At 38.3% G+C, this 27,911-nt stretch overlaps 1 protein-coding gene across 2 annotated transcripts in view; it reads right to left on the bottom strand.

The window, feature by feature from the left end:
• usp37 (ubiquitin specific peptidase 37) overlaps positions 1 to 27,911 on the bottom strand; it is a 126,768-nt gene that overhangs the window by 50,828 nt on the left and 48,029 nt on the right. For both annotated transcript variants that reach the window (XM_039756488.1, XM_039756487.1), the window contains exons 5-7: positions 24,848 to 24,954; positions 21,205 to 21,282; positions 7,755 to 7,852 (exon numbers count right to left, since the gene is read on the bottom strand). In XM_039756488.1, the coding sequence (XP_039612422.1) occupies positions 7,755 to 7,852; positions 21,205 to 21,282; positions 24,848 to 24,954 (283 nt within the window). The remainder of the gene's footprint in view (positions 1 to 7,754; positions 7,853 to 21,204; positions 21,283 to 24,847; positions 24,955 to 27,911) is intronic.

The raw sequence follows: 27,911 nt of genomic DNA on the forward strand, positions 1-27,911 counted from the left end.
GCCAGCCAGAGCCAGAGAGGCGGGTCCGCCGCTGTTTCAAGTGTGGCGAGACCGGCCACCTGCTGCCAAACTGCCCCATCACATCGCCCGGAGCCTATGGACTGCAGCTGGACATCATCGGAGAGGTATTGTACCCGCGGCATCCCTTGGCGAGTCCGAATCGGGAGTGGTGTTGCTAAATGGGCACGCCGTGGTGGCTTTGTTTGATTCCGGCAGCAACATTACCATTGTTGCTCGCCGTTTCGTCTTACCGCAACAGTGGTTAAAACAGCACTTGTTGGTTACCTGTGTGCATGGGGGGACTAGGTCATATCGTTCGCTCACTGCTATCTTACCTGGAAGGGGAACCAATCAAATGGCGGTCGCTGTGTTACCTGACCCCCTTCCCAGTGATTCTGGGACAAGACTGGTCTAAAAGAATCAGCGGTAAGCCATTCGCGCTCGGGGCCTCGTTGGATCTTGTCATGAGGGGAAAAGGCACCCCTCCCGCGGCCTCCACGCCGTGCACAAGGGCAGGCCCTATGGGCGCTGGTGTCTCGGGGACCTTTCGTGGCTACGGACCTTGACCCGGAAGATTCCGCGGAGAAGGGACTAGCCAGGAAGTCTTCCCGGGCCCAGGCCCCAAGACCCTCTCGGCGGCCTGGACCATCAATTTCGGTCCACGCCGGCCTCCTTTAAGAGGGAGCAGTGGAATGATGACTCCCTGCGCTTTGCCGGAATCGATTGTTCTGCCTAACAGCTCACAGCGGACGGATCCACACGCGGGAACCCTTCTTTGTCCTTGAGAATGATCTGTTGTACCGGTGGCTACCCATGAGGCGAGGTGCGAGAAGTTGTTGCTAATTCAGCGTACCTTCCGGCGGGAGATATGCGAGTTGGCACATGCTCACCTCCTAGGCCCACCTCGGGGCCGAAAAAACACTGGAGAGGATTAAGCTCCGCTTTTACTGGCCTGGGATCAATGAGGAGGTCCGGCGGTTCTGTCAATCCTGTCCGTGCCAGACCCGCCAGATTCCTAGGAGGGACCGTGCTCCTCTAGTCCCTATTCCCCTCGTGGACATCCCCTTTGAAAGGATAGGGGTCGATTTGGTGGGACCCTGGAGCCCTCAACCCGTGGCCACAAGTATATCCTAGTCATGGTGGACTATGCCACCCGGTACCCAGAGGCGGTTCCCCTGCGCCAAATTACGCTAATACTAAAAGCATCGCACGGGAACTGGTTAACTTGTTTTCACGCGTGGGCATACCCAAGGAGGTCCTCACGGACCAGAATGCGCCCTTCACTTGGGATCGTTCAAGGAGGTAGCCAAATTACTGCAGATAAAGCACCTGAAAGCGTCAGTCTATCACCCGCAAACTGGCGGGTTGGTGAGCGATTTAATCAGGCGCTTAAGCAGATGCTCCGCAAGGTAGTCAGCGGATCGGCAGGAACTGGGACCAGCTCCTCCCGCTCGTGCTTTTGCCTACCGGGAGGTACCCCAGGCCTCTACGGCTTCTCCCCTTTGAATTACTATACGGGCGACAACCCGGGAATCCTCGACATCCTAAAGAAGGCTGGGAGGCGAGGCTCTTCCCTCCTCTAATATTTTGATGCGTGGCGCAACTGCGACGACGACTCACAAAGATCAGGCCCCTCCTAAAAGAGCACGTGACTCGTGCGCAAGCAGCGCAGGCCGGTGTTACAACCGCAACTCCGTCCTCAGGGAGTTCGCGCCGGGGACCGAGTTATGGTGCTCGTCCCGACCTCCCACTCGAAGCTGCTCGCTCACTGGCAAGGGCCTTACGAGGTTAAGGAGAGAAAAGGACTCGTCGACTATTTGGTGAAACAGCCCAATGCGTCGACCGAGTGAGAGGATCTATCATGTCAACCTGTTAAAGCCCTGGAGAGATAGAGAGGAGCTCCCCAGCTCCCGTAGGTCACTCTCCCTTTTACGCAAGCACAACTGCCCTTAACCTCGGCGAAGAGCTGACCCCAAGCAGCGGCAGGAGTTAGCCCAAACACTCCGAGCCATCCCGAGGTAGTGGCGAGTCACCCGGCGGACCGCTGATTGAGCCGCGATATAGTCACGGGCCGGGGTAATCGTCGGGAGAGGCCCTACCGACTCCGGAGGCAAAGCGCGCAGAGGTCGAACTGGAGGTGAAACGTATGTTGGACATGGACATAATTGAAGAGAGCCATAGTCCCTGGTCCAGCCCTATTGTCCTCGTCTCCAAGCCAGGCGGCTCCTGGAGGTTCTGTAATGACTTTAGGCGTCTGAATCAGATCTCCAAGTTCGATGCCTACCCCATGCCCGCATTGGCGACCTCCTTGGCGGCTGGAGTGCGGCTCGATATCTGACTACCCTTGACATGACAAAGGGTATTGGCAAATTGCTTTAACGGCATCCGCAAAGGAGAAAACGGCCTTTAGCACCCCTAGCGGGCACTGGCAGTACAAGGTCCTCCCATTTGGGCTGCACGGGGCCCCGGCGACCTTCCAACGTCTGGTAGATAGAGTGCTGAAGCCCACCAGTCCTATAGCGCCGCCTACCTGGATGGCGTTGTCATCTATTCCGGCACCTGGGAGGAGCATCTACTGCAGGTCGCAGCTGTCCTCCGAACACTGGCTAAAGCCGGCCTCCGCATAAACCCCCGGAAGTGTTTTTGGATTAAAGGAGGCCAAATATTTAGGCTACCTCGTGGGACAAGGACAGGTGCGGCCACAGAGCTCCAAAGTTAAAGACATCTTAGAATGGCCCGTCCAGTACCAAGAAACAGGTGCAGGCTTTCTTGGGGCTTGCGGTTACTACCGCCGGTTTGTTCCCGTTTCTCGAAGAGCAGCACCCTTGACTGACCTGACAAAAAGCGCTCCCTATCGTGGTGTGGACCGACAAAGCAGAACAGCGTTCAGTGACCTAAAGAAGGCCCTAACGTCGGCACCTGTGTTACGGCCGGCCGATTTTGGGCTCCCGTTTATTCTCCAGACCGTCGCTTCGGACACAGGCCTGGGTGCCGTGCTGAGCCAAAGCGTCGATGGTGTCGAGCACCCTGTGATGTACCTTAGCCGGAAACTGATGGACCGGGAGACCCGGTACGCGGCAGTGGAGAGGGAGGCCTTGGCCATTAAGTGGGCAGTGACCCACCTCCGTACTACCTGCTGGGTCGCGAATTCGCTATGGTGACTGATCACGCTGCACTTCAGTGGATGTCCCTACACAAAGAGTCGAATCCGCGGGTCACCAGGTGGTTCCTGGACTTACAGCCGTATAAGTTCACTGTCACTTATCGGCGGGCACCCTTCAGGCCAATGCCGATGCCCTCTCGTATTCACGACCTCTCGGTTAGGTCCGCCCGACCTGGCGGTCCTGGGCTAAGGGGGATCGTGTCACGACGCTTGAGTAGGAGGCCGCGGATTGATTCGACAGCACCTGGGAAACCACTCGCCGCCAGGGAATGGTGGGGTATTAACTTTCTCCCTCTGCTTCCTCATAGAAAAAAATGCCTTCCTGCACCATAGGCCTGGATTGACCGCAGTGCTATACTTCCGCCCTTCCTCCGCCATCTTGCCCTGGCGTCATCCTTCCCATCCTCCCTTGCGGTCCTTCCCGACATTCCTCCACTTCCGGCTCCTCCCCAATAAAATGGCCAGGAGTCGGCGTCGCGATATGAACTGTTTGTTTATAATTTTGACCTGTTTTTTTGTGTACAATATACGGGGCGGAAAACCCCAACCCTTGCTACTGTCTCTCTCGGTCCTTTACAATATATATATATATATATATATAGCGCAAAATACCCGCGTTTCGCAGCGATGTCATGTGTTAAAGAAGTTATGAAAAAGAAAAGGAAACATTTTAAAAATAATGTAACAAGATTGTCAAAGTAATTGTTTTGTGTATTTGGTGGCAGCGTCACAAAGTTATTTTAGATCTAGCTGCATCAGAAAATGTACCACGGCGTCTGACACGCCTCCTTTTACTGTTTTCTCACAGCTTGGATTGCTGCTGTCATATACACACACACATGTATATATATATATATATATATATATATATATATATATATATATATACTGTACATATATACACATACATATCTTCATATCTACATATCTATATACATATCTACATATACACATATGTATGTATGTATGTGTGTGTGTGTGTGTGTGTGTGTGTGTGTGTGTGTGTGTGTGTGTGTATATATATATATACACATACATATACTTGTGTGTATGTTTGTATGTCTATATGTGTGTGTATAGGTTTGGTCACTGAGTGCAAGGGAAAAATAATAAATTATAGTCTATAAGTTATTAAACAGTAAAACATTAACGTTTTAAGAAGTACAGGTACATTGAAATTACTTTTTCTATGTGAACGTTCAAATTTGTGCCTCTGGTAATGTGCCTTACCGGCATTTAAAGAAAATTAGTTTTGTGTCCTCTGCAGCGTTAAGAGAAAAAGGCTTTGGTTTGGGATAAAAGGAAAAAAAGGTGTAAAGAAAGGAAAGTTGCCTTTTTCTTTTATATAGTATAGAGATGTGTTCGCTGACATTATGATAAGCCTTTTTGGGGACAGTCGCGTGGGTTTTGTGTAGACTGGTGAGGCGTCCCGCCATTAATCGGCTGTGATGGCACTGTCAGTCCTCCACTCCTGTGCGTGTCTTTATAATCCGAGCTGAGGACCTCATAATCGTATCGTGCAAAAGAAAGTGTGAATCGCCTTAATATTATTTTGCGTGGTGTAGAAAAGAGGGTCCGTGTTTGCACTTGTCTGGGCTATAAGCGCAGGGGAGGATGAAAAAATTAAAAGTGTTCACTTTGACTTAAGGCAGAAGCGCATCAGCGTCTCAAAGGCCAGCACAGCTACGCAGCGCTGGCTGCTCGACTTTGCTGGGCAGGAGACCCCAGTTTTTGCAGACACGTTCATGATATCAAAAGTCTCAGCGCTCTTTGGAGGTCATTCATATATATATATATATACATATAGCAAAATACCCGCGCCTCGAAGCGGAGAAGTAGTGTGTTAAAGAAGTAATGAAAAAGAAAAGGAAACCTTTTAATAATAACGTAACATGATTGACATTGTCATGAGTGTTGCTGTCATATATATGCCTGCCTAAATAAGTCACCCTCGCTTCGCTCTTACTTTTTTACCGTTCATTTAATCATGGCTAGTGGCGGAAAACTTATAAAATGGAAGGAGGATGGCTTTACCAAAACAATTATTGATGGCGAATCGATTATTCATAAAGCTTGAATTGGTGATCTGTTTTTCTGTGTTAACCTCATATTTTTCATACTTCCTTCTCAAACTAAGGTGGTGCGAGGGTAAAATGAATCGGGATGCGCTGATCAATGTAATCCGTGTACCAGGAAATCATGCATTGACAAAAGCTCCCCTTTGCTTGTAATGCAAAGTGTGATTAAATGCATTATTTTTAACGCGTTATGGAGCACATGCATCGAAGCTTCTCGGCTGTGCTTGTGCTAAGAAAAGGAAAGATTTTAAAAATAACGTAACACGATTTTCAATGTGACCTTTTGTAAGTAGTGCCTGGAGGATTCAGTTTGTAGAAACTCTAGAGACAGCGTGTGTATTAACTTGTGGATTTTTCTGTGAGTATTTGGTGGCAGTCTGAGGAAGTTGCTTCGGGAAGACAGCGTTAACATGAGCTCAGCTCAGAGCAAAATGAGGTGGGAGGAGATGATGACGTGACCCCCCCGCCTTTAACTGTCAATCCCCACAAACACAGTCTCGGAATTTGCATAAGCACACCCTTCACCTACAATTTTAACTTAGTTACAAAGTGATCAAAACTCTCGTTTATATCCTGCGTCCTCTCATTAAACTTGTATCCCGCATTACCTGTGTGTATGTGAAACGCATGCGTAGCCTGTCTATGAACTTAATTTAAAGTTTAGGTTTACACGTGCTTTCTTTCCGAGCTGGCAACACTCATGAATATGGTAGTATATGTCACTCGCTCACTTCTTATTGTTTTTCGCTGCCTTCTCAATTATATAATGCATGTTTTCTTAAGCGCTTTTTGGAGGTCTTCCTGGTTTTCTATGCACTGCGTTGACAGTCAGTTCACGTGATTAAGTGGGAGGCGTGATGATGTCACATGAAACTCCGCCCCCCACGTCATTGCAGCTCAACTCCATTACAGTTAATGGAGAAAAATACCTTCCAGTTATGACCATTAGGCATAGAATTTCGAAATGAAACCTGCCCAACTTTTGTAAGTAAGCTGTAAGGAATGAGCCTGCCAAATTTCAGCCTTCTACCTACACGGGAAGTTGGAGAATTAGTGATGAGTCAGTGAGTGAGTGAGGGCTTTGCCTTTATTAGTATATATATATATATATATATATATATATATATATATACATATACATATATATATATATATATATATATATATATATATATATATATATATATATATATATATATATACACTGTACTTCTTTCTGGTTAAACAATTTTTTTTTTTTAAACGTTGCAAGTGCACATTTAAACAAACGCTTCAGTTTGGAAGCTTGCAAAGCAGAGAATGAGTAAGAAGTCTTTGATTCTCCCAACATAGCATCGGCAGTGCCTATAGGATGTATAGTGCTGTATGTAATATACAGTAGTCATGTGTTATTTATACTCATTTTTTAATTTTACATTTTAATTGCTGGAAATGAATGTGCTGACTCACACATAATTGGTATTAATTGTAAGTTAGGAACCATAAACAACCAACATTCAATATCCATGAGAGACGCTCTGACCAAGAATAGTTCTGTTGTTTCAGGACACAATGTTGTAATAATTTTATGTACTGCACAGCAAAAAAAGTAACTGCACTCTTTATTACATCTAAAAATTGCAGGTTGATTTAAGTGCATGCTGCAAACAATATGAATTTTTCAGATACATCTTAGTTTGCGAATTTTGCAATGAGAAAGCAAGGACTCCACAACATTTTGCCTGCCAACCCTAAATAACCATTTCAGCAGTTTTAAACATCAATCCTTACAGATAAAGAGGTCTTTGTTTTGAATGAATTGTAATGTCCATTTATGAGTCTCTTATATTTTGCATTATTATATTTTAATGAGGAAATGGATATGAAAATAGAAATAGTAGATTATACTTTGTTTATGATTTACGAGTCTAAGACATCAAAATAGAAGTACAAAAGAACAGTGAGTATTTCTTTATAAGGAACAGAAGTTTAAATTAAAAAAATACAATCACAAAAAAATCTAAAAACAACAAATGCCTGTACACTTTCAATGTAAAAACAACATGATGAAAAGGGCCAGTGAATCAGCCTATGATAAGCAAAAAATGTGTACTGTATAGTTAAAGCACCACCTTTTATCACTTACAATCATGAAAATCCAAAGATATATCCTAAGATATTTTGAACATCTCTGAAAAGTATTTAGATATTTAGATAGACATTTGAATATTTAATTACTAAATTCTTTAAAAAAATTACCTTATTATATATGACAACAAAGTTTCATGATGAACATTGGTTTATGATCTTTGCAATGCATTAACACATACAGTGAAAAGATTACCAAACAATTTCTCTACTTAGAAGGAAATAAACTGTTACAAGAAGAAGACTGTATTAGAAATAGTACAAATGCAAAACATTAACATAGTATTCAATAATGTGAAATACATGAAGCACAGCAATTAAGATGCAGTGATATAAAACTATTAGAACAGGTATACATCAGCTTCATAAATATATTAATTACACACCTGAAATCCTGTTTTCCTCAGCCTGTTTCAAGTTTTGTTGTTTTTCTTTACAACTTGCAAGAAACTTCCGTGAAGAATCTGACGTGGTCTTGTTGTTACTGCAGAAACAATATACCCCAACATTAACTGACTAATAAAGATCACTAATAACAAAGATAATAGATAGAATGTAAGTACCATATAACATGATGCTTTGGCTTCAGAATGACAAGCATAACTCGCATATAATTGAGAAAATTAACATAAAACAACTATACATAATTTTACAGTAACATGAAAAAGAATCAGTAATACAACACCAGCATCTATGGCTTTGAGATATGACATGCAATTAAAATAAGATGCATCTTGCATGCCAGAAGAGAATTAGTACAAATGGCACCACTGATGTTTTTCACACAGGCAACTGTCCAAAAAGCAATTCTTTTTAAATAAACTTGCTGTCAACTCATCATACATTTAAAACTGGGTTTGAAGATAAAATAGTTTCTAGAATTTTCATTTGTGTGTACTGCAAAAAACACTAAACAGTTTTCATTTTTTTATTACTTCGTACTTTTATCCGTAATACTACGCTGGAAAATTGATTCCTACTGCTGTTACTGCTTACTACTACTCCTAGCCTTCAAATGCTTACATTTTGAAAAGGCGGAATACATATATCAAATGAAATGTAAGTTACTGGCCAAGTTATCTTGATATTACAGAACATGAAACTTAGACATACTATTTACTATACCTCACATATTACCTTGAATACAAATGTTAAAAAAAACTATACAAAAAAAAAATAGCTATCTAAGAACTGCAAGTACCTTATATTTTGGTGCTCCTGTTGGTGCATTTGTGATGAATTTTTAAAAATATTTGTAAGTTTCAGGAGCTGCCGAAACACATGCCTCTAAAATTTAATACCTCCATTATTTAGTAAAAGCTACTGGGACAACTGAAAAAACAACAGGACAAAACCTGTCATATCAAAAAAACTTTTAATTCAAGTTTAAATTGCCCAATTCCAATTTAGGTCAGCTTTTCAATAAGAATAAACAAAGCTTAAAGTGTATAATCGTGCTGTTTCATATAGGGAAATAAATATATTCATTTTCAACTATACTCTGGCATTATCAGTCAATACATAAATATATACGAAAAAAATGCTTTGTGCAGAAAAAGTAGGGAAAACATTAGTAGCAGAACAGGTGTCACTGTGAAGTAATGTGAATGGAGCACAATGGAGCACAGCTCACTAACATGAAACACATAGAAATTGCTTGATTGCTCAAAAACCTTAAACAGAAAAATACAACTGCAAATTGTGAACAACAGATTTGGTGTGTGGGACCCTGCCATACTTTATGTTTCTCAGTGAGCTTTCATAATTTTCATGTAAGATTTGAATTTGAATCCTGGTCCAATGTGAACCTAGCATGTGTCCGAGTCTCATATCCTTCTGAGCTTCTGCTTAAAAATGGATGCTGTTATTTTATTATTCACTATGATAAATGTATTTCTTGTTATTTTATATAACCCCTTAAGAGAAAATGTTATATTTATGGCATAACCATTCTTTTATAGTAGTAAATGTTCTGTTTTTTGTACCCATCTGGATCAAAAAAAATGTATAGCATTGTTCTTTTAAACCATGAGAAACAGGATGAATGTGGAGAAACTCACACATCTCCGAAAATAAGAATAAAAATAATACATTTAAAATGTCACATACATCCTAAGCAAACAGGACTATCAATCAAGTTGTGGTCATTTAAGGTATCAACATTTGCCATGTCCCATTAGCAATTAGATGTAACCAATCATGTTAAAAGTTTTCCGATTATGTAATAAATTCTTTTTTTTTTTTGAGTAGTTACCTAATCAATGGATTGTATAAACATAGTGCAGAGGACACTTTTTTCTTTGCAACACTTACTAATATGACAAGTTGTATGCCTCTTGCAAGATTTAGATAAAGAATGATTGATACTTTCTCCTGCCTGTGTTTTATTGCTTAAATTATGTCATTCCAGTGGGGTGTGTCTGCATTTAAAATTTTCTTCCACAGTCACTATTAGTCACTAACTGTAAATTTTTCTTTAAAAAATGTAAATGTAAAAATCACCTTTTATCTTCTACTCCCCTTCTAAAATCTAGCTATGTACAGTATGTAAATACACTGGCCAATTATGCTTTGGTGTCACCAGGCGGAATTTTAGAAGACCTTGGTGGAGTGGATATGGAAAAATTTCATAAAGCACCAAATTGTATTATATATACACAAGTCAAGAGAAAATGTGTCTCTTATGGCATCATTTTACTGAGTGGCATTATCAGTTGTAATGATGCTCCAATCAATTGGCCACCAAACTATATTGACTGATTTTTCTCCAAAAAGACTCAATGATCTGAAAACTGGTAGATCACAAAAACATAACATCTGCTTTTCTAAGCTTTATGGGTATTTTGTTGTAGTGCTCCTTTACGCAATGTATTAAAGTAACTGAGTGAGGGCATGTCTTTTGCTGTAGACTTCCTGTAAACAGAGAGCAGGGAAAAGCATCAGAAGAATTGTCCTGTGCAATTAGACAAATATAAATAAAAGCTACTTTAATTCAGAACTTTTAAATTTGCTCTTAAACTAAAACAAAAAGCTTGTCTAATTTTGGACAGTAAGTAAGCGTGTATTAAATACAGAAGCTTACATTTTCAATTAAAAAAAGAGATAAAGAACAATTTGAAGTTGCTGCTTAGGGTTTTTAGCTTCATAACAAAATATTTATTTTACTTGTAAACTTATTAAACAAGTTAGTTAGCATTGTGTCTTCCTGATAAACAACTTATGAACATTTGATAGATTTGTAAAGGTTTACACTGTGTCTATTTGTTAGTATGTATTGTGTGAGAATCTAGAAGTAACAGTAAAGTATTTTCGTTTTCAGTGCACACTGAAATATATAAGCATTTGTTTTAAAATGGTCATGAAGAGACTGTTGAAATGGTCAAGTAAACAAGTATAATGTTCTGGGGGGAATGGTTCAAGAAACTGGCTGATGTGATGTTCTTTCAATGCACCTAGTAAGACTTGCTAGTTGGAATGTATACAGTTTTCATAACAGAATAAAAGCTGAATTCAACAGATATTGAAGAACAAGGATATAATGGAGAAAGACTTATTTTAGGCTGGCTGTGCTCTGTGCTAAAGCACCTCATGTCTTTTAACCAATCAGAGTATTAGTAAGTAGTAAGTAAGTAAAATGTATTTATAAACAGCTATTCTCAGATAGGCGTCACAAAGTGCTGTACAATAAAATAAAAGAACAAATAAGTTATAATAAAAACAAAGTAAATATATACTAACAAAACTACCCAAAAGATAGTGTAAAAAGGTAAGTATTAAGGTAAGGTAAGTCGTACCTTAAATAAGTCTTTAAATTGTACAACCGATTGCACCAATCTCAGTGCAGGACGAAGACTGTTCCACAGTCAGGGAGCAACAAATTGAAATGCTCAATCCTCAAATGCCTTCAGCCTGTAGTGGGGTACAGAAAAAATGCCCTGTTGGCTGGATCTCAGGGCTCAACTAGTGGTGTAACGATGCAGGGGATCCACAATGTATTGAGGAGCCTGACCATGAAGGGCTCTACAAGTGACAAGTATCCAAAGGAAACCCACGCAGACACGGGGAGGAGAATTTTATATTATATCCCGAATTCTACTGGAAGCCAATGTAAAGAGAATAAGATAGGAGTAATATGAATCCACTTATGGGAGGGTGTTAAAAGCCTAGCAGCTATGTTTAGAATAGTCTGGAGGTGAAATTTGCTTAGACAGGTAAAGAGGTATAAAGAGACAGGTATAAAGGGAAATCAAAGCGTGATGAGATAAAAGCATGATTAAGCATTTCTATCTCGGCCTTATATACAACAGTCCTTAATTTGGATAAGATTCTCAAATGAAAAACCGAGGAGCGACTAAGGGACCTCACATGGGCGTCAAAATTCAAGGGTTTATTAAAAACAACACCTAGGTTGCGTAGGGAGACCTGAGAGAAGATAGAAAGTGGCTAATTGCTTTGTATAGGTCAGGAGGGGCAAAAACTAGAAGCTTGGATTTCTGACAGTTTAGCGTTAAGTTGATGGCTAAAAGCCATTTACAGTGGTACCTTGGTATACGTCCTTAATCCGTTCCAGATTCTTGGACTTATACCAAACAGGACTTATACCAAACAAATTTTTCCCATAAGAAATAATGGTAAAATGATTAATTCGTTCCCATGAAAAAAATATCCTATTACTATTGGCATATTATACATTGATGGGGTTGTATAAAATAATTTAAAACACTGCTTAATACTAAAATACATAAATACAAAAGCAATTAGATGAAATAAATGAAAATGACTTGTCCGATAACAATGAGTTTAATTTTACTGCACAACAAAGGAGAGCGTTACAGCTCTTCCAAAGGAGCCACTTCAGGCGGTTGTGTAGCACTGCCGTTGTTCTTCTGGCAGTCTTCAATCCCAATCCCTAAAGCAGATTCCATCCAGACTACTGCCTTATTACATCCACTTACAACTCGTTTTGCACCCTGGTTAAAAGGACACTGCGGCCGTAGATCTTATATTCCTTTCCTACTTTTTAAATAAAAAGAATGGTAGCCTTCAACAAATCCAAAACGTTTACCTTTTCGGCAATCGTTATCATCTTCCGTTTGCACTTGGGCACGGCCCCTAAAGCAGTAGCAGATCATTTTAGAGCCATAATGAAGGGCTTGACTATGCACAAAGATAAACACAAAAGAACACAACTCTTTACACAGCGAAACACGTTGATGCTGAATGAGCAAGACGAGACTTCCTGGTTAACACTGCATTCAGCACGCAGGAACTTAACTGCGTGCTCTGATTGGTTAGCTTCTCAGTCAGGAGAACTTAACTGCGTGCTCTGATTGGTTAGCTTCTCAGTCATTTGCCAATAGCGTCCCTTGTATGAAATCAACTGGGCAAACCAACTGAGGAAGCATGTACAGGAAGTAAAAAGACACATTGTCCGCAGAACCCGCGAAGCAGCGAAAAATCCGCGTTATATATTTAGTTATGTTTTCATATAAAATCCACGATAGAGTGAAGCTGCGAAAGTCGAAGCGCGATATAGCGAGGGATTACTGTACCGGTTAAAACCTGACCTTTTTTTTTTTGCGCGCCCGGTATACCACACGTGTTGTTCTAGCACACGAGTCGTATTCCAAACAAAGGTTGCATACCAAGCAAAATATTTCGCCTCTAAACAGGACGTATACCAAGTTGGACTTATTCCAAAGCAGACGTATACCGAGGTACCACTGTATTAATCTCTGTCAGACAATCAATAAGAAAAGCAAACTTGTATAGATATTGGCTCTCAAAAGAACAGTAGAGCTGGATGTGATCGGCATTGAAATGAGAAAAATCCTTAAAAGAAATGATAATATGAATCAACTGTAGCATATATAATGAGTAAAGTATAGGTCCAAGGACAGAAGCCTGAGGAACCACACAAGACAGCGAAGCACTGTCTGACGTGAACTCAACCACAAGAACTGAAAAACTGCTATGAGCTAAATAGGATGAAAACCAGGCTAAAGCTGAACGAGTGATACCTACAAAATGTGACAACTTCTCTAAAAGGATCTTATTTATGTTCAACAGTATCAGAAGCTGAACCAAGATCAAGCATTACCAGTACAGAGAACTTACTAATGGCTGCAGATGCTGGTAAATCATTTGAAACTTTCAGTAGGGCTGTCTCTGTGGAATGATTCTTTCAAAGCCCCAATTGAAAAGGGTCCAAGATCTTATTTGTCTCAAAAAAGGTGGCCAGTATGACAGGTAAGCATTAATTAACACTAGAATTACCAGAGTCTACGAAAAAACTCGTAGATCTGTCCCACCTTAAATCATTTCTTAAAACCGTTCTCACCTCTCCGCCAGCCTCCTTTGTCCTGTAAATGGGCCGATAAAAACAAACTGCAAGCAGCCGGCTATTTCATCCCCCCACTGACTTAGAACGTGCACGAACTTCTCCCAGCTCATGCCTCGATTATCTGAGAGTGGAGTGGAGTTTTAGAGTGGAAATAATAGATTATTTGGAACACACGGATTTCATGTGTGTTCCGTTTCTACAGTAATCTGTGTAAACACAATGTTAAAACAGAAATGTTTTCATAGTTTACTAATAAATGTTACAAAATATAGGCATAAACTATAAAATGTGTGAAGCCTGAAAGCCAAAGATCAAATAAACACTTTCATAAAAGGTTCAAGAGTTTTACAACAGCTTCCGTGGCGTACTGGCAAGATTTCGTCACTTAGAGCGCAGCAGACTGGGTGTACTTCAAGAGATCAGAATTCGATTCCCCGCTGGGGAGAAAATTTATTTATTTCGCCATTCTGCCTGCCTGAACTCCCTGTCTATCTACAGTATATAGTAATAACAGCAATTTTATTATTATATAGGCGCTTCCCTGCCTGCCTATCGTATAGTGCCTTTCCTTCCTATCTATCTATATATCTATCCCCTTAGCTGTTTTTTATATATCTATTATACAGTGCCTTCCCTGTTTATTTATATATCTAGTGCCTTATATGCCTGTCTGTCTGTCTGATTGCATATAGCACTGAACTTACTGCTCTGTACTATTCTGTCCTCTGCATGTCCTGGAGTACAAAAGAAACACCACCATACAGCAACATGTGCAAACTGGCAAGATCGGGGAAAAAAAACACGCATTCACTGATTACAAACTGCAAGATGAATGAAAGAGACAATATATGTAAAAACATCATCGCACTAATGCAATATTATTTGAAAATGAACAGCGTCAGATCGGGTTTGAATATGCACCCGATCTGACGTTGTTTGTTTTCAAATAATATTGCATGTACTGTGCGTTGAAACTGCAGCACTGAATAAGCTGACGCCTTCTGTAACAGCGTCAGCGTGTATTCAAACCTGATTTGACGCTGTTAGTTTTTAAATAATATTGCATGTACTGTACTATTTTAGAATAAAAACATACATTTGATTTCAGTCAGTCTGTAAGAGCCAGTGTAAATGTATGATAATTGTAAAGGTTAGCTTTTTTAATTCAGTTCCATTCTCTCAGTCGCGTTCACAATCCCCTCCTCCCCATCTGACACTGCTGTTTTAACATAAAGACGCGCTATAGCTCAAATGTGATTTATTTGGAGACGCGTTATAGCTCAAATGTTTTTTAGATAGGGAAGAAAGTACAGTGTCAGGTGTTCATTCAGTGTAAAAGGAACCATAGCACAGAGAGATGTGTACACTGCAACAAATACACATGTCGTAAATGTAGGAAGGGTGTGTGGGAACTGTTAATATTTGAATGTGATGATTTTATATAGCACGGATCAGAAATCAGCAGTTCTTAGCATTGCACCACGCAAGCTGTCGTATCAACCGCCTACTGTAACTTGCTTTATTTTTTCTTCACTTATAGTCTAGAATAAAAGTGCACTTGTTTTGTTATACTTGTACACCAACATATGTTCCAGTGTTTGAGCGACACGGGCATGCTCAAAAAATAGACCTGTAATGCCACGAAAAGTGCACGCAGGCACTTCAGTTTGCAAGCATTGGTACGAGAATGCAGTCACAAGTACGCTGCAGAGCTATAGCATCTTTATATGAAAACAGCAGTGCCCTGGGGGGCGGGGTGGAAATGGTAGGGAAGGACCCTGAACACGACTGAAAGAATGAAAAGTGAATAATAATAAAAAAAAAAACTAACCTTTACAAGCATCAGAAATTCCACTGGCTGCCACACACTGAAATCAAATGTATGTTTTTATTCTAAAATAGAAAGAATAAGAGTGGTTTACTTCTCAAAACTGAATCGTGCAGGATCGAACTCATGACCTTTTGATTACTAGTCAGCAGCTGATACCATTACGCTACCGTGCAGTTGTAGTAAGTATGTGTCAATGTGGCATCCTAAGGCTGCTTTTTTTCTGCAGTTATATTTTTGAATAAAAGCATACTTGTTCTGTTATATTTGTGAAAGTGTTTCTTTGATATTTGGACTTCAGGCTTCATACATTATATAGTTTATGCCTACATTTTGTCATTTACTACTACAATATGAAAAACGTTTCTGTTTTAACATTGTGTTTACACAGATTACTGTAGAAACGGAACACACATGAAATGCGTGTGTTCCAAATAACAATCTATTATTTCCACTCTAAAACTCTTCACTCCCAGATAATCGAGGCATGAGCTGGGAGAAGTTTGTGCACGTTCTAAATCAGTGGGGGATGGAATAGCCAGCTACTTGCTGCTTTTCTTTTATCAGCACATTTAGATTAACAAAAGATGCTGGCGGAGAGGTGAGAACGGTTTTAAGAAGCGATTTAAGGTGGGACGGATCTATGAGTTTTTTCGTAGGCTCTGGTAATTCTAGTGTTAAGCACTGTTATGGAAATTCAGCCATTTATAAAACAGACCTCTATACTTACATTTTTGATCATTCTATAACATACTACTATGATGAATACTGATGAATGCTCCATCTTCAGCATTTGCTGATGAGATAATTAAAAATGCAATGAACGGGTTTCCTTCTACCTGATTTCTGACTCTCTAAGACAAGTTTTTTTTCTTTAGTTAAAATGTTGATTTCCTCCACAGTTTCACACAGCACAAGTTATAGTAAAAAATACCATATTGCGTAATTAGCAATACAGCAAAAAAGCTGTGGTCCAATTTATGATTTAAAATGGTTAAAACCTTTAAGTGCAAGTATATTTACATTTAAGCACTGTTTAACTGAATTAAAAGAATTGATATGTGAGAATATATTTTTTTTGTTAGACAAATGTTGAAAACTACTTGTTTTAAACCATTTGTTTCAGATAAGTACATTACAGTGGAAATTAAACACTATGACAGTGTGTAATTACTGAAAGCACTTTATTTTCTTTACTTCGAAGTGTTTTCTGTACATATTTTATTAGTTAAAAATGTATGCATTTTAAGGAGTCTTATTTATTTTACTATTTTGAGGTTCACTGAACAATATGCCTACAGAATTTAATTCGTTAACAAAAACTGTGGACTATAATTTAATTATAAAAATACCACAATTAACACTTTAATATATAAAAATTGATTCTATTTTTCTGGTCATGCAGGAGAGTTTAGTGTAAGAGTTTTTCAAAGAGATAAAGGAAAAAAAATATCTAAATTGGTATCGGCCAATCCAGTAACATGATATTGGTGAACAGCCCTAAAAAGCCTGATCAGCGCATCCTTAGTCAGTTGTGTCACCTACAGTAAAACCATTGAAAGAAAAAAAAAAAAAGTCTTTAAAAAAAGTAATTTTTTTTAAGCCCCATGCTTCCTTATTCCACAATTTTTACATGGCTGAACCATTTACCTTAAAAGTTGGAAATTAATGAAGCAACTGATTGGGTCCCATATTAAAAATAATTGCCTTTTTGCCTCAAGGTTCTGTACTATGTGTATGCACTTCTATCACATGATAGAAGATGCTGTTTACTAAATCTGTTGAACTAATGGAAATACTGTCTTGTGTGCAGTAGCAGGACTAAGCTATATGAACCACAGGTACACTAATCAAAACTTTCATTGCTACGCAAAACTGGCCAAGTTGAATTTGTATGCCTGTTGCAGGAAATCATCCATGTAAGCTTTGAACATACATTAATCCATCCAATTGTAAGCACACATTTTTCAGAGTTTCGTAATGTTGACATATGTGTTTTGCTTTCTGTATATACACATACATACAGGGTGGTCCAGATCTAATTATGCAGATCCAGATCGTCTGGATGACTTTGATTTATGCGGGGACAATTCCAGTTCGACAATTCTTCATGTCGTCAGTTCACACACTTCTCGATGGTCTGGGATTTTGATTTTCTAAGTAATAAACTTAGTTATAGCATAATGAAGTAATAAACTAAAGTTATAGCATAATGAAATTTGCATAATTAGATCTGGACCACCCTATATATACAGTATACAGTACAATCCCAAAATTCATGGGGTTATGTTCCTAGAGCACCCGTGAACTGTGAAAAACCACGACTTTTGAATGTAGTTAAAAAATGCCTTTTAAATGCCTATTTTTATAGTTTAAACCCTAAATACAGTATGCCCCCAAAGAACTTTAATTTCATTGCAAACTCAGCTTAATACATTGCCTAAAAAATTACCTTAATACATTACCAAAAAACAGAATGTAAAGGTAAACCCATATGCTGTACAGTACTGTACAGCTATGTCTCCCGCAGTGCTAGAATGTAAAATACCAATGAGTATTTTACCCTCAGTGGTGGTAAACCCACTCACTTGGAGACACGTCACAGTGCAGCAGTCAATCAGCAGCAACGAAAAATGAATAACGCTCTCGGATGGCTACTTTCACCATCCCAAACCGCGTTTCCCTCAGTGATTGCTTCCTGTTCTCTCTACAGCACAGTATTGCCACGAAAAAAGCCATAAAAAATTGCAGAGGATATTTGCGCTTTCCGACAACTATTAATAGTTAGGTTCTAAGGAAAAATCCATGAATGACTGAGTCCACGAACCATGACTTCACGGGGGTCTACTGTATGCACATAGATACATATACAAATACATAAACATACACACACCATGTTATATGGATTTGCTTCCTAGATGTATACAAATGGTGATTCTATACATTCAGGCAACAATCCACATTATTAAACCTGCTTTAATTCTCGGAAGAATTTCAATTTTACTTTTGCTAAACTCACAATTGGTCAAAAATCTTTCCTGGGACAAATACAGTTCTATCCCTTCTACCTATCTTGATTCCATCCATTTGTATTGCAGTAGTCAAGGACCAGAGCAAAGGGAATTCCAAGAAACCTCATCTGTGCAGTAAAATCAGTTTTTCCTCTAGAAACATACTCGCTAAAAAGAGAAATAAACTAGCCTTAAATACTTCTTAAATATATCAGGAGTTAGGCTAATTTGTGGCAAAACATTCCCAGAACAGTGAATGTAAGTATATGTGCACTAAAGGTGCTAAGAACCTTAGTATTTTCCTAAATTAATAGCCAAAAGGAATGAACCGAATTTTAAAAAGATATCAACAGGAGGCCATAAATACTCATATTGAAAAATAACATGCCAGTTTAGTATTGCTAATTAATCTTATCTTTAAAACAAATCTATGAGAATTTAAGAAATATGAACTCATGTGGCACTACAGGCAGCAATCACCTATTAAAATCTACATTGTGTTCTTCCTGTCCCCACCAACTCCTCCAGTCACCCCGAGTACAGAATCTAATAAATTATATGTATTATCTATATAACAATAACATCAACAACAGTAAAGCATGACCATAAAATCAAGGTAGTTACACAGCTCCATCCCACTATTCTTAACAAGGGAGTCAAACTCAGTTTTATTGTGGGCCAAAAACAACATTATATATACCAAAACCAGACAGGAATCATTTACCAGGGCACTATTATTTTGCCAAAAAAAAGAAAGAAAGAAAATGACACTGTAAAGGAACAGGTCTAAAAAGGGAAGGTTCTATTTTCTGGAATTTAACATGAGCTTGACTTTTCAAATTTTAATAAATAAGATGCAGTTGTTTAGGTTTCTGGTTGTTTCTAACATATATTTTAATTAGGTTTCTGGCCTAAAATAAAAAATCAATAAGTTTCAATTAATGCACATTTTGTTTCCAGAGATTTTAGTTAGTGTGGTATATAACTGTAAAAGTAACACCTAATTTTTACGTGGATTCAGAACTAAAATTCAGGCTTGTAGAACTAAGAATTGTCAATAAACTCTACCTAATTATAAAATAAACACCTAGTAAAAAACTACTTCCCAAAACACATACCCAATACTAGTAAAGAAATATGTAATTTTCACTCATCCCTTCTTTCATCTCTCTAATGTAGTTAATTATACTACTGAATTAAGTATTCCTGAATGAGTTGTGCCTCAAAATCTTGTATCTAGAAAGTAAAATATAAGTGATGAACTAGAGCACCTTACACTGGCAAACTGTAACCAAGCAGTATTGATTAAAATATTAGTTTGATAAGCAAGCAGTAGTATAAACAATGCACATGCAATAATGTAATGAACATTACTACACTAAACATAACATACAGATCTAACATGGCACTAAACATATCATACTGTAGGTGTGACCAAAATCACATGGAATGAACAGTCAGGACCAAAGTGTTGCAAGCTTTTCACACTCTGCAAGCTTTTCAAAGCTTCAAAGTTTTATTTCTTATGAAAATGTTCTACTGGACATTTTCTGTACGTACTTATAGTGATTTAGTAAACAAATACTTTATATAAAAAAGATGCCACCCAATTATTGACCTTACTGACTTAGTTTGTGCTCTAACTATTCACTTTTCTTCCCAAAAATTAGGCCCTCAGTGCACTTCCAGAAAGTACTCTAAACTTGCAAAACACCCCTCCTTTGATAGAACCTAAACAAAATATACTTCCTGAGCTGTCACCAAAAAAAAAAATCTGTATATGGCTAGAAACATTGAGATTAACATTAAATTTAGCAACACAAAGTAAATGCTAGCCTTCCTGACAAAAAAACAAGATTCATTAGGATTCATTTTAATAAATAGTTACAATTAGCAACATTTTATTTATTTGTTAATTATGATAACTACCATAAGTTGAGGTATTCGTTTAGATGTAAATTTGTAGTTGCACAAATTAAAATAAATACACGTGCCATGTTAAAATAAAAATATATTTAAAAATGGGATGGAATGTACATGGCGGAGAAAGAATAGCCACAACAATATCTAATAATAATGCCCAATGGACAAAACAGGTATAACTTTCAACCATCTGTACCATTATGCCCTAAGCTGCTTGAATAAGCTCTGGCCTATTATCATATTAGGTGAGTTTTATAATGGACAGATGGGGAAACCCATGTGCAACAAGTTGATAGGGTCATTACAGTGAAATTATTTGCACATACTAAACATGAAACAATTCACTCCTCTCCAGCATTACATTTAGCGGGTATACTTAGTTGGTGGTGTGGGGGTTATATAACTGTTGTGGTTTTTCATCAGTAGTTGTGAGGTAAAAAGTATACATTTACAAAAGAACCTTTGAGAATGTAATCAATGTGGCATTTTTTTAACAAACTATAATCACACAGGTCCTACAATGACTGGAGACCTATTTTATGACCTGTAACCAAGTGTCACTGAGATAGGCTCCAGCCCTCAATGAGTCCGAATTAAGAATTAATGTATGTATATATGTATAATGAACTTATTCATATTTACAATTTACAAAATAAGTCTTAAGCCTATTCATAACTATTTAAAAAACGAACAGAAGACCAATGTGACCAAAAACAACAAAGAACTCAGACCTTGAAGAGTCATTTTCCTTGGGGTAATCCTCATTCAGCTCACCATCAGGAGCCCGCAAGCGTTTTCTTTTTTCAGTCCTGAAGATTGGCAAAAATAAATTAAGATTTTTTTACTATAAATTATATGTACCCGTCTTTCTCTACCCCAAATTTTATTGTTTATGTCCTTAGCCATGGCAAAAATAAACCTCCAATACAAAAAATAATAAACAATCAAAAGTGTTTGACCATTACTATCATTAAATAACTAACTTTCCAAACCTCATCAAAATGAAATCGAATGAAAATGAGACTCCACACCCTTTACATATACAGTGATCCCTCAGTATATCGCGCTTCAACTTTCGCGGCTTCACTCTATCGTGGATTTTAAATGTAAGCATATCTAAATACATATCACGGATTTTTCGCTGGTTCGCGGATTTCTGCGGACAATGGGTCTTTTAATTTATGGTACACGCTTCCTCAGTTTGTTTGCCCAGTTGATTTCATACAAGGGACGCTATTGGCGGATGGCTGAGAAGCTACCCAATCAGAGGACGTATTACATATTAAATACAACTCCTCAATGATATACGTTCGCACATTTCAAAGCTCTAACAGTCCGTATTGATTTTTGATTGTTTGCTTTTCTCTGCGCCTGACGGAGGGGTGTAAGCAGAGGGGCTGTTTGCTTAGAAGATACGGACGCTCCTCTTAAAAAATGATGAAAAGACTACCTTCACATTGATCCCTTCACTGCGGCGGCTTTATCACAGTGCTTCGTTTACTTAAAAGCACAACGGCCCCATTGATTTTTGTTTACTTTTCTCTCTCTCTGATATTCTCTGCTCCTGATGGCGCTCCTTTGAAGAGAAGATATGTTTGCATTCTTTTAATTGTGAGAAAGAACTGTCATCTCTGTTTTGTCATGGAGCACAGTTTAAACTTTTGACTAAAGGGTGTTATTTCATGTCTAGAGGGCTCTAATAATGTTAAAATCGTATTTAGAATGTCGTAAACAGGTTTTCTATGCTCTACCTGCGAAAATATTTACAAATACAGATTTATAAATAAAGAATTCTACTTCGTGGAAATTCATTTATCTGTCTAGAGCGGATTAACCGCGATAAACAAGGGTTTACTGTATAACTGTGCATAGAATATTTATAAACAGTGTGGGAGAGTTTCTAAGGGCTTAAAATATATAAAAATAATCACACAAACATATGATTTCTACTTCGCGGATTTTCACATATCGCAAGGGGGTCTGGAATGCAACCCTCGCGATCGAGGAGGGATTACTGTATATACATTATATATATATATATATATATACACACATATATATATATATATATATATATATATATATATATATACACATATATATATACACATATATACATATACATATATATATATACACACATATATATATACACATATACATACACATATACATATACATATACATATTTATACACAATACATATATATATATATATATATATATATATATATATATATATATATATACATATACACATACATATATATATATATATATATATATATATATATATATATATATATATAAATATAAACTGCTCAAATAAATTAAAGGAACACTTTGAAAACACATCAGATCTCGATGGGAAAAAGAAATCCTCCTGGATATCTATACTGATATAGACTGGGTAATGTGTTAGGAACGAAAGGATGCCACATCGTTTGATGGAAATGAAAATGATCAACCTACAGAGCCCTGAATTCAAAGACGCCCCAAAAATCAGAGTGAAAAATTATGTGGCAGGCTAGTCCATTTTGCCAAAATTTAATTGCAGCAACTCAAAATTATGCAGCAGCACTTTGTATGGCCCCTGTGTTCTTGTAAACATGCCTGACAACATCGGTGCATGCTTCTAATGAGATGACAGATGGTGTTGTGGGGGATCTCCTCCCAGATCTGGACCAGGGCATCACTGAGATCCTGGACAGTCTGAGGTGCAACCTGGTGGAATTGGATGGACCAAAACATAATGTCCCAGAGGTGTTCTATTGGATTTAGGTCAGGAAAGTGTGGTGGCCAGTCAATGGTATCAATTCCTTCATCCTCCAGGAACTGCCTACATACTCTCACCACATGAGGCCAGGAATTGTCGTGCACCAGGAGCCACTGTACCAGCATAGGGTCTGACAATGGGTCCAAGGATTTCATCCTGATACCTAATGGAAGCCAAGGTGCCTTTGTCAAGCCTGTAGCGGTCTGTGTGACCCTCCATGGATATGCCTCCCCAGACAATCTTTAACCCACCACCAAACTGCTCATGCTGAATGATGTTACAGGCAGCATAATGTTCTCCATGGCTTCTCCAGACCCTTTCACTTCTGTCACGTGCTCAGGGTGAACCTGCTCTAATCTGTAAAAAGCACAGGGCACCAGTGGTTCATCTGCCAATTCTGGTATTCTATGGCGAATGCCAATCGAGCTGCATGCTGCTGGGCAGTGAGCTCAGGGTCCATTAGAGGACATGGGGCCCTTGGGTCACCCTCATGAAGTCTTTCTGGTTGTTTGGTCAGAGACATTCACACCAGTGGCCTGCTGGAGGTCATTTTGTAGGGCTCTGGCAGTGCTCATCCTGTTCCTCCTTGCCCAAAGGAGCAGATACATACATACACACAGTGTTTAAGGTTGCCTGGTGATTTGTTGGCTCATGAAGGTAAGGGGTGAAGCCCTAGGTAGGGGGTTCAGGCTTGGGGGCGGGCTTGGGGGGAATAAAAAATGAAATATTAGTAGCTGAGTACAACAGCCACTGGCATCTCTCTTGTGGACATCAGAGAGGTACGAGGACTACTAGCTAAGGTTTTGATGGTATGACAATTTCAGAATACTCAAGTACTTATGTAAATATTTCCCTGGTCATATTCAAACTTTACCATTAGAAAAATAAAGAAATTGTGACTAACTGGATGGCAACGGGTAAAAAGTAGCACAAACTGTCCAAACCTATTGGTGTTGGAAATTTAACAGTGTGTCTGATTGTCCACTAACTATGTAAGAATGTGCACTAAATTGCACTACAGGCTGTCTAAAGGAGGTGACGGTGACACGTTCTTCCAACATTTTATGTATTTCTGCACAGTGCAGTTGCCACTGATGGTAGTCATATCCCTATTATACTTCCCATAACCACCTCCACCAGATCATACCACTGCTTTGGATATAAACAATTTGGATAGTATTTCAGCTTTATAAACAAAAAGTTGAGATTCAAGCATACTGATGCAGGTCAGCAAGATGCACATGTGTACATCAGATTTAGTATAAGATACTAAATTGGTCAGTTTTATCCCATACAGACATATATTTCATGTGTTTATAATATATATTACAGAATATTAAATAATTTAATCTCCATTTTTTGACTTAAGTGAAAGCCATCAAGTTAAGGTGTCTCATTTTTCCATTATACAGGAATAGCCAAGAACACAAACTTTCAAAGAATTAAGATATATTGTAAATAAACCCAAGGACAATAAATTTTAATTTTACATTATGCTTTTTGAAAAATAAACAAAAACATTTACATATAAAGTTCAGTGAATTAATACAATCTAAAAAAGACTGCAGACTGTAGAACAAACCTGAACACCATAATACCTGTTTTCAGATAGGCCTGTCCGGACTGGAGTGCTTGATCCCCGATTAGGACTTGTCAGATGTTTCCTCAGCAAAGTCTCATCTAAGCTTAATCTCCTAGGAGGAGTCTTAAAATATGAAATAAAAATTATAATAGTAAAACAAATAGGAATAATTATTTTTGTAGTTATTTTTTTTATAAAAAAGCCAAAAAAATGGTGAGAGTAACATGATAATCCTTTTGCAGTCTTAAAATTAAGCAAAATTTGCAAAAACTGGGGGGGAGGGGCAGAGAAAGAGACAGATGCATTTAAAATCATATTGAGTAACATTAAGCAAGTGAAGTTAACTTTGCTCTTAGAAAGTTAGGATTATTAAAATTAAAGCAATATATAGAGGTGTTTAACCTCAGACAAGCTAATCTTTGACAAAATTGCTTATACTTAGTAAGTAATGCCATGCTCAGGAAGGATTCCTCTTTCTTATTGAGAGACATTACAAGTTCACAGGGTCATCATTGTCACATGTACAGAGAAAGATAACCAACAAGTTTTCATTTTCCAGCACCATGATTAATGAGTATGACAACCTTGTATCATACCTTCCTAAATTAAGTGCTTCCTTGCATACTTATCTATACTGTCATGCAACAAGTCATTATAATTGACAATTAGCCACAAGTCACTCAATGCATTAACTAGCTCTTTAATAAACCGTTTATTGACAGAAACCTGGTGCCATTTTTTTGTTAGAGAAACCTGGTTAAAAGATATAGGTTTCTCTGTGAGTAATTCAATTATTTGGCCATGTAAAACCTTAACTAGGTTAAAGATTCTGTAGTGTGTGCATGTTCATTGCACTCTGTTAGCCTAATTAATTTTGCACACTCTTCCAACAGTCACAACTGGCAAATGCTCAAGCAATCACATTACTCCTTCTCCAGGCTGAAATAATATGTCTACATATTCAAGTAAATGATCAAATTTATTCTGAAGAGTTGAACATTGAGTGCTAAGGTTAGCAGCACAATTTCGGGAGAAAAAGGGTAACCCGTAAAAGGTAATGTGCCTTAAGTGGTCCAATTACTTTTTAAAGTAACAAGTAGCTCAATGCAATACTTATTTTATTAAAATAAAAAATCCTGCTATATTATCATCACAGCAGCACCGGGTGTAATGCAGGAAAGACTTGTACTGGTCTGCCACTCCTGTGCAGAGCGCAATCACATAATTAAGCAGAAGAGTACCCTAACCCAGTAAAAAGAGATATTAATGAAGTGCCAATTTAGTTTTAATGGAGTTATTTGCTACAGGTATGTTGAAACAGTGTGATCGGGTGACACAGTGACAAGTGTTCATACTGTGAATCAACAGGGGCTCAGGTCTAGAATGTGAAAAGGGGATGAATGTTATTTACCTCAGACCATATGAAGGATTAAGCATTTCAAAAAACAAGTGAAAATTATCACAGGCTTCATGCTTGTTTTTCAGTTCACAGTGGCCAATAATGACATTTAAATTGCACAAAAGAGAGCTAATGATGTTGGATATTTTTTTCAAATATTAAAACATTACAAAAATTGTGACAAGAACAAGCCATTTAGCCCAATATCTCACTATTGAGACTTCCATACTTTTACTCCTTTCAGTCCTCTTCATTATTGAAGTCTGTGGACCTTTGTACTGGCCAGTCTCACAAAATAAATGCATTTTCACCCACATAAACCAATACATGTGCCACTTCACAGATGAGACACCATGCTTTTCCTGAAAGCTGTGCTTGAAATGAAACCAAATTACTGGCAGTACTCTGTTTAGCCAGCATCTTCTTCGTCTTACCAATTCACTATTATTTGTCAGGGGACTCTTGTTATGTAAAGAGTAAGAAACTATGGACACTCTAATTCTGCGAGCACCAGAGCAGTGTGGTGCAACAAATATACCTGTGCTCTTCCTATTTAAACTTTTTTTCCCTCAATTACATTACACTCCTGCTAAAGTAGCTAATCATGGGACTCTCACGAGCCCCCTGCAGCGAATAGGAGCTTTTGACAGCTTTCTTATGAGGCCTGGATGATTTAAGAAAAAGTGGCAGCTACAGTTTGCCACTTAAGGAACTTTTCACTTATGTTTGGAGCCAATTGATGATATTTATTTACCTTGAGGATCATCAACCATCAGCTCAGCCCCATCTTGAATCCTGGCAAGGATTAAACCCTTGCCATCTTGTAGTTCATACCCGACCGCAAACAAGGGAGTAATTGAGATGCACATACATATTCTGAGGTGCAAAAACAGTGGGTGTCCTTTTCACTACAGCAAATGCTCATAGAAACAATAATCAAAACTCAGTGTCATGCACTTGTATCAACCACAGTCAAATATCTATGATACATAAAAATGAATAAAGACAAAAAAGAAAAACAAGGAATATAAAAAATATTTACATCTGTGTCTTTATGGTGCTATGCAGTGCAGTAAAAATAGTTTTTCTTCTTCCAAAGAATATCAAAAGCAGTCCAGGAAATTCTTTCAAAAAAAAACAAGTTTTCTCTCTCACCCACCTCCTAGTGGCTTTCTTAACTACTCTCAAACCTCTTCTTTCTATGTTGGCAACCCTTTAATGTAAGAAATTCAGTAATTCACTGCAGATGCAATAATACACTTAAAATTTAGATTGTCTTGCTCAATATTTGCGTCATAGGTAAAATGTAGTGAAGTGAGATAAGTAAGTTGCATTGGACATTTTGTGGGAGGAAAAAGCAAGATATATTCCGCATAAAAGACTGTACCTTTCACATGTTGTATTTTTAAAAAGTAAAGCACTGTCATGGTATAAACTTCTAAATTTACTGTCTAAAAATGTATTAAGTTTCCTAACAATTTCAGCTTCAATTATCAATGACACCTGAATACACTAATCTATTCAGAATATACACCATATACAGTACATAGTAAGTATAGTGATACATGAGTGTATCATTGTAATCAGATGCCTGGGGGGAAAAATACTACAAAACACGTAAATTAAAAGTTCTTCAGAGAGAATTTCAAAATATATAATAAATATGAGCTTACAATGAGCC

This window comes from Polypterus senegalus, chromosome 6, assembly GCF_016835505.1.
Source record: "Polypterus senegalus isolate Bchr_013 chromosome 6, ASM1683550v1, whole genome shotgun sequence".
NCBI lineage: Eukaryota > Metazoa > Chordata > Cladistia > Polypteriformes > Polypteridae > Polypterus > Polypterus senegalus.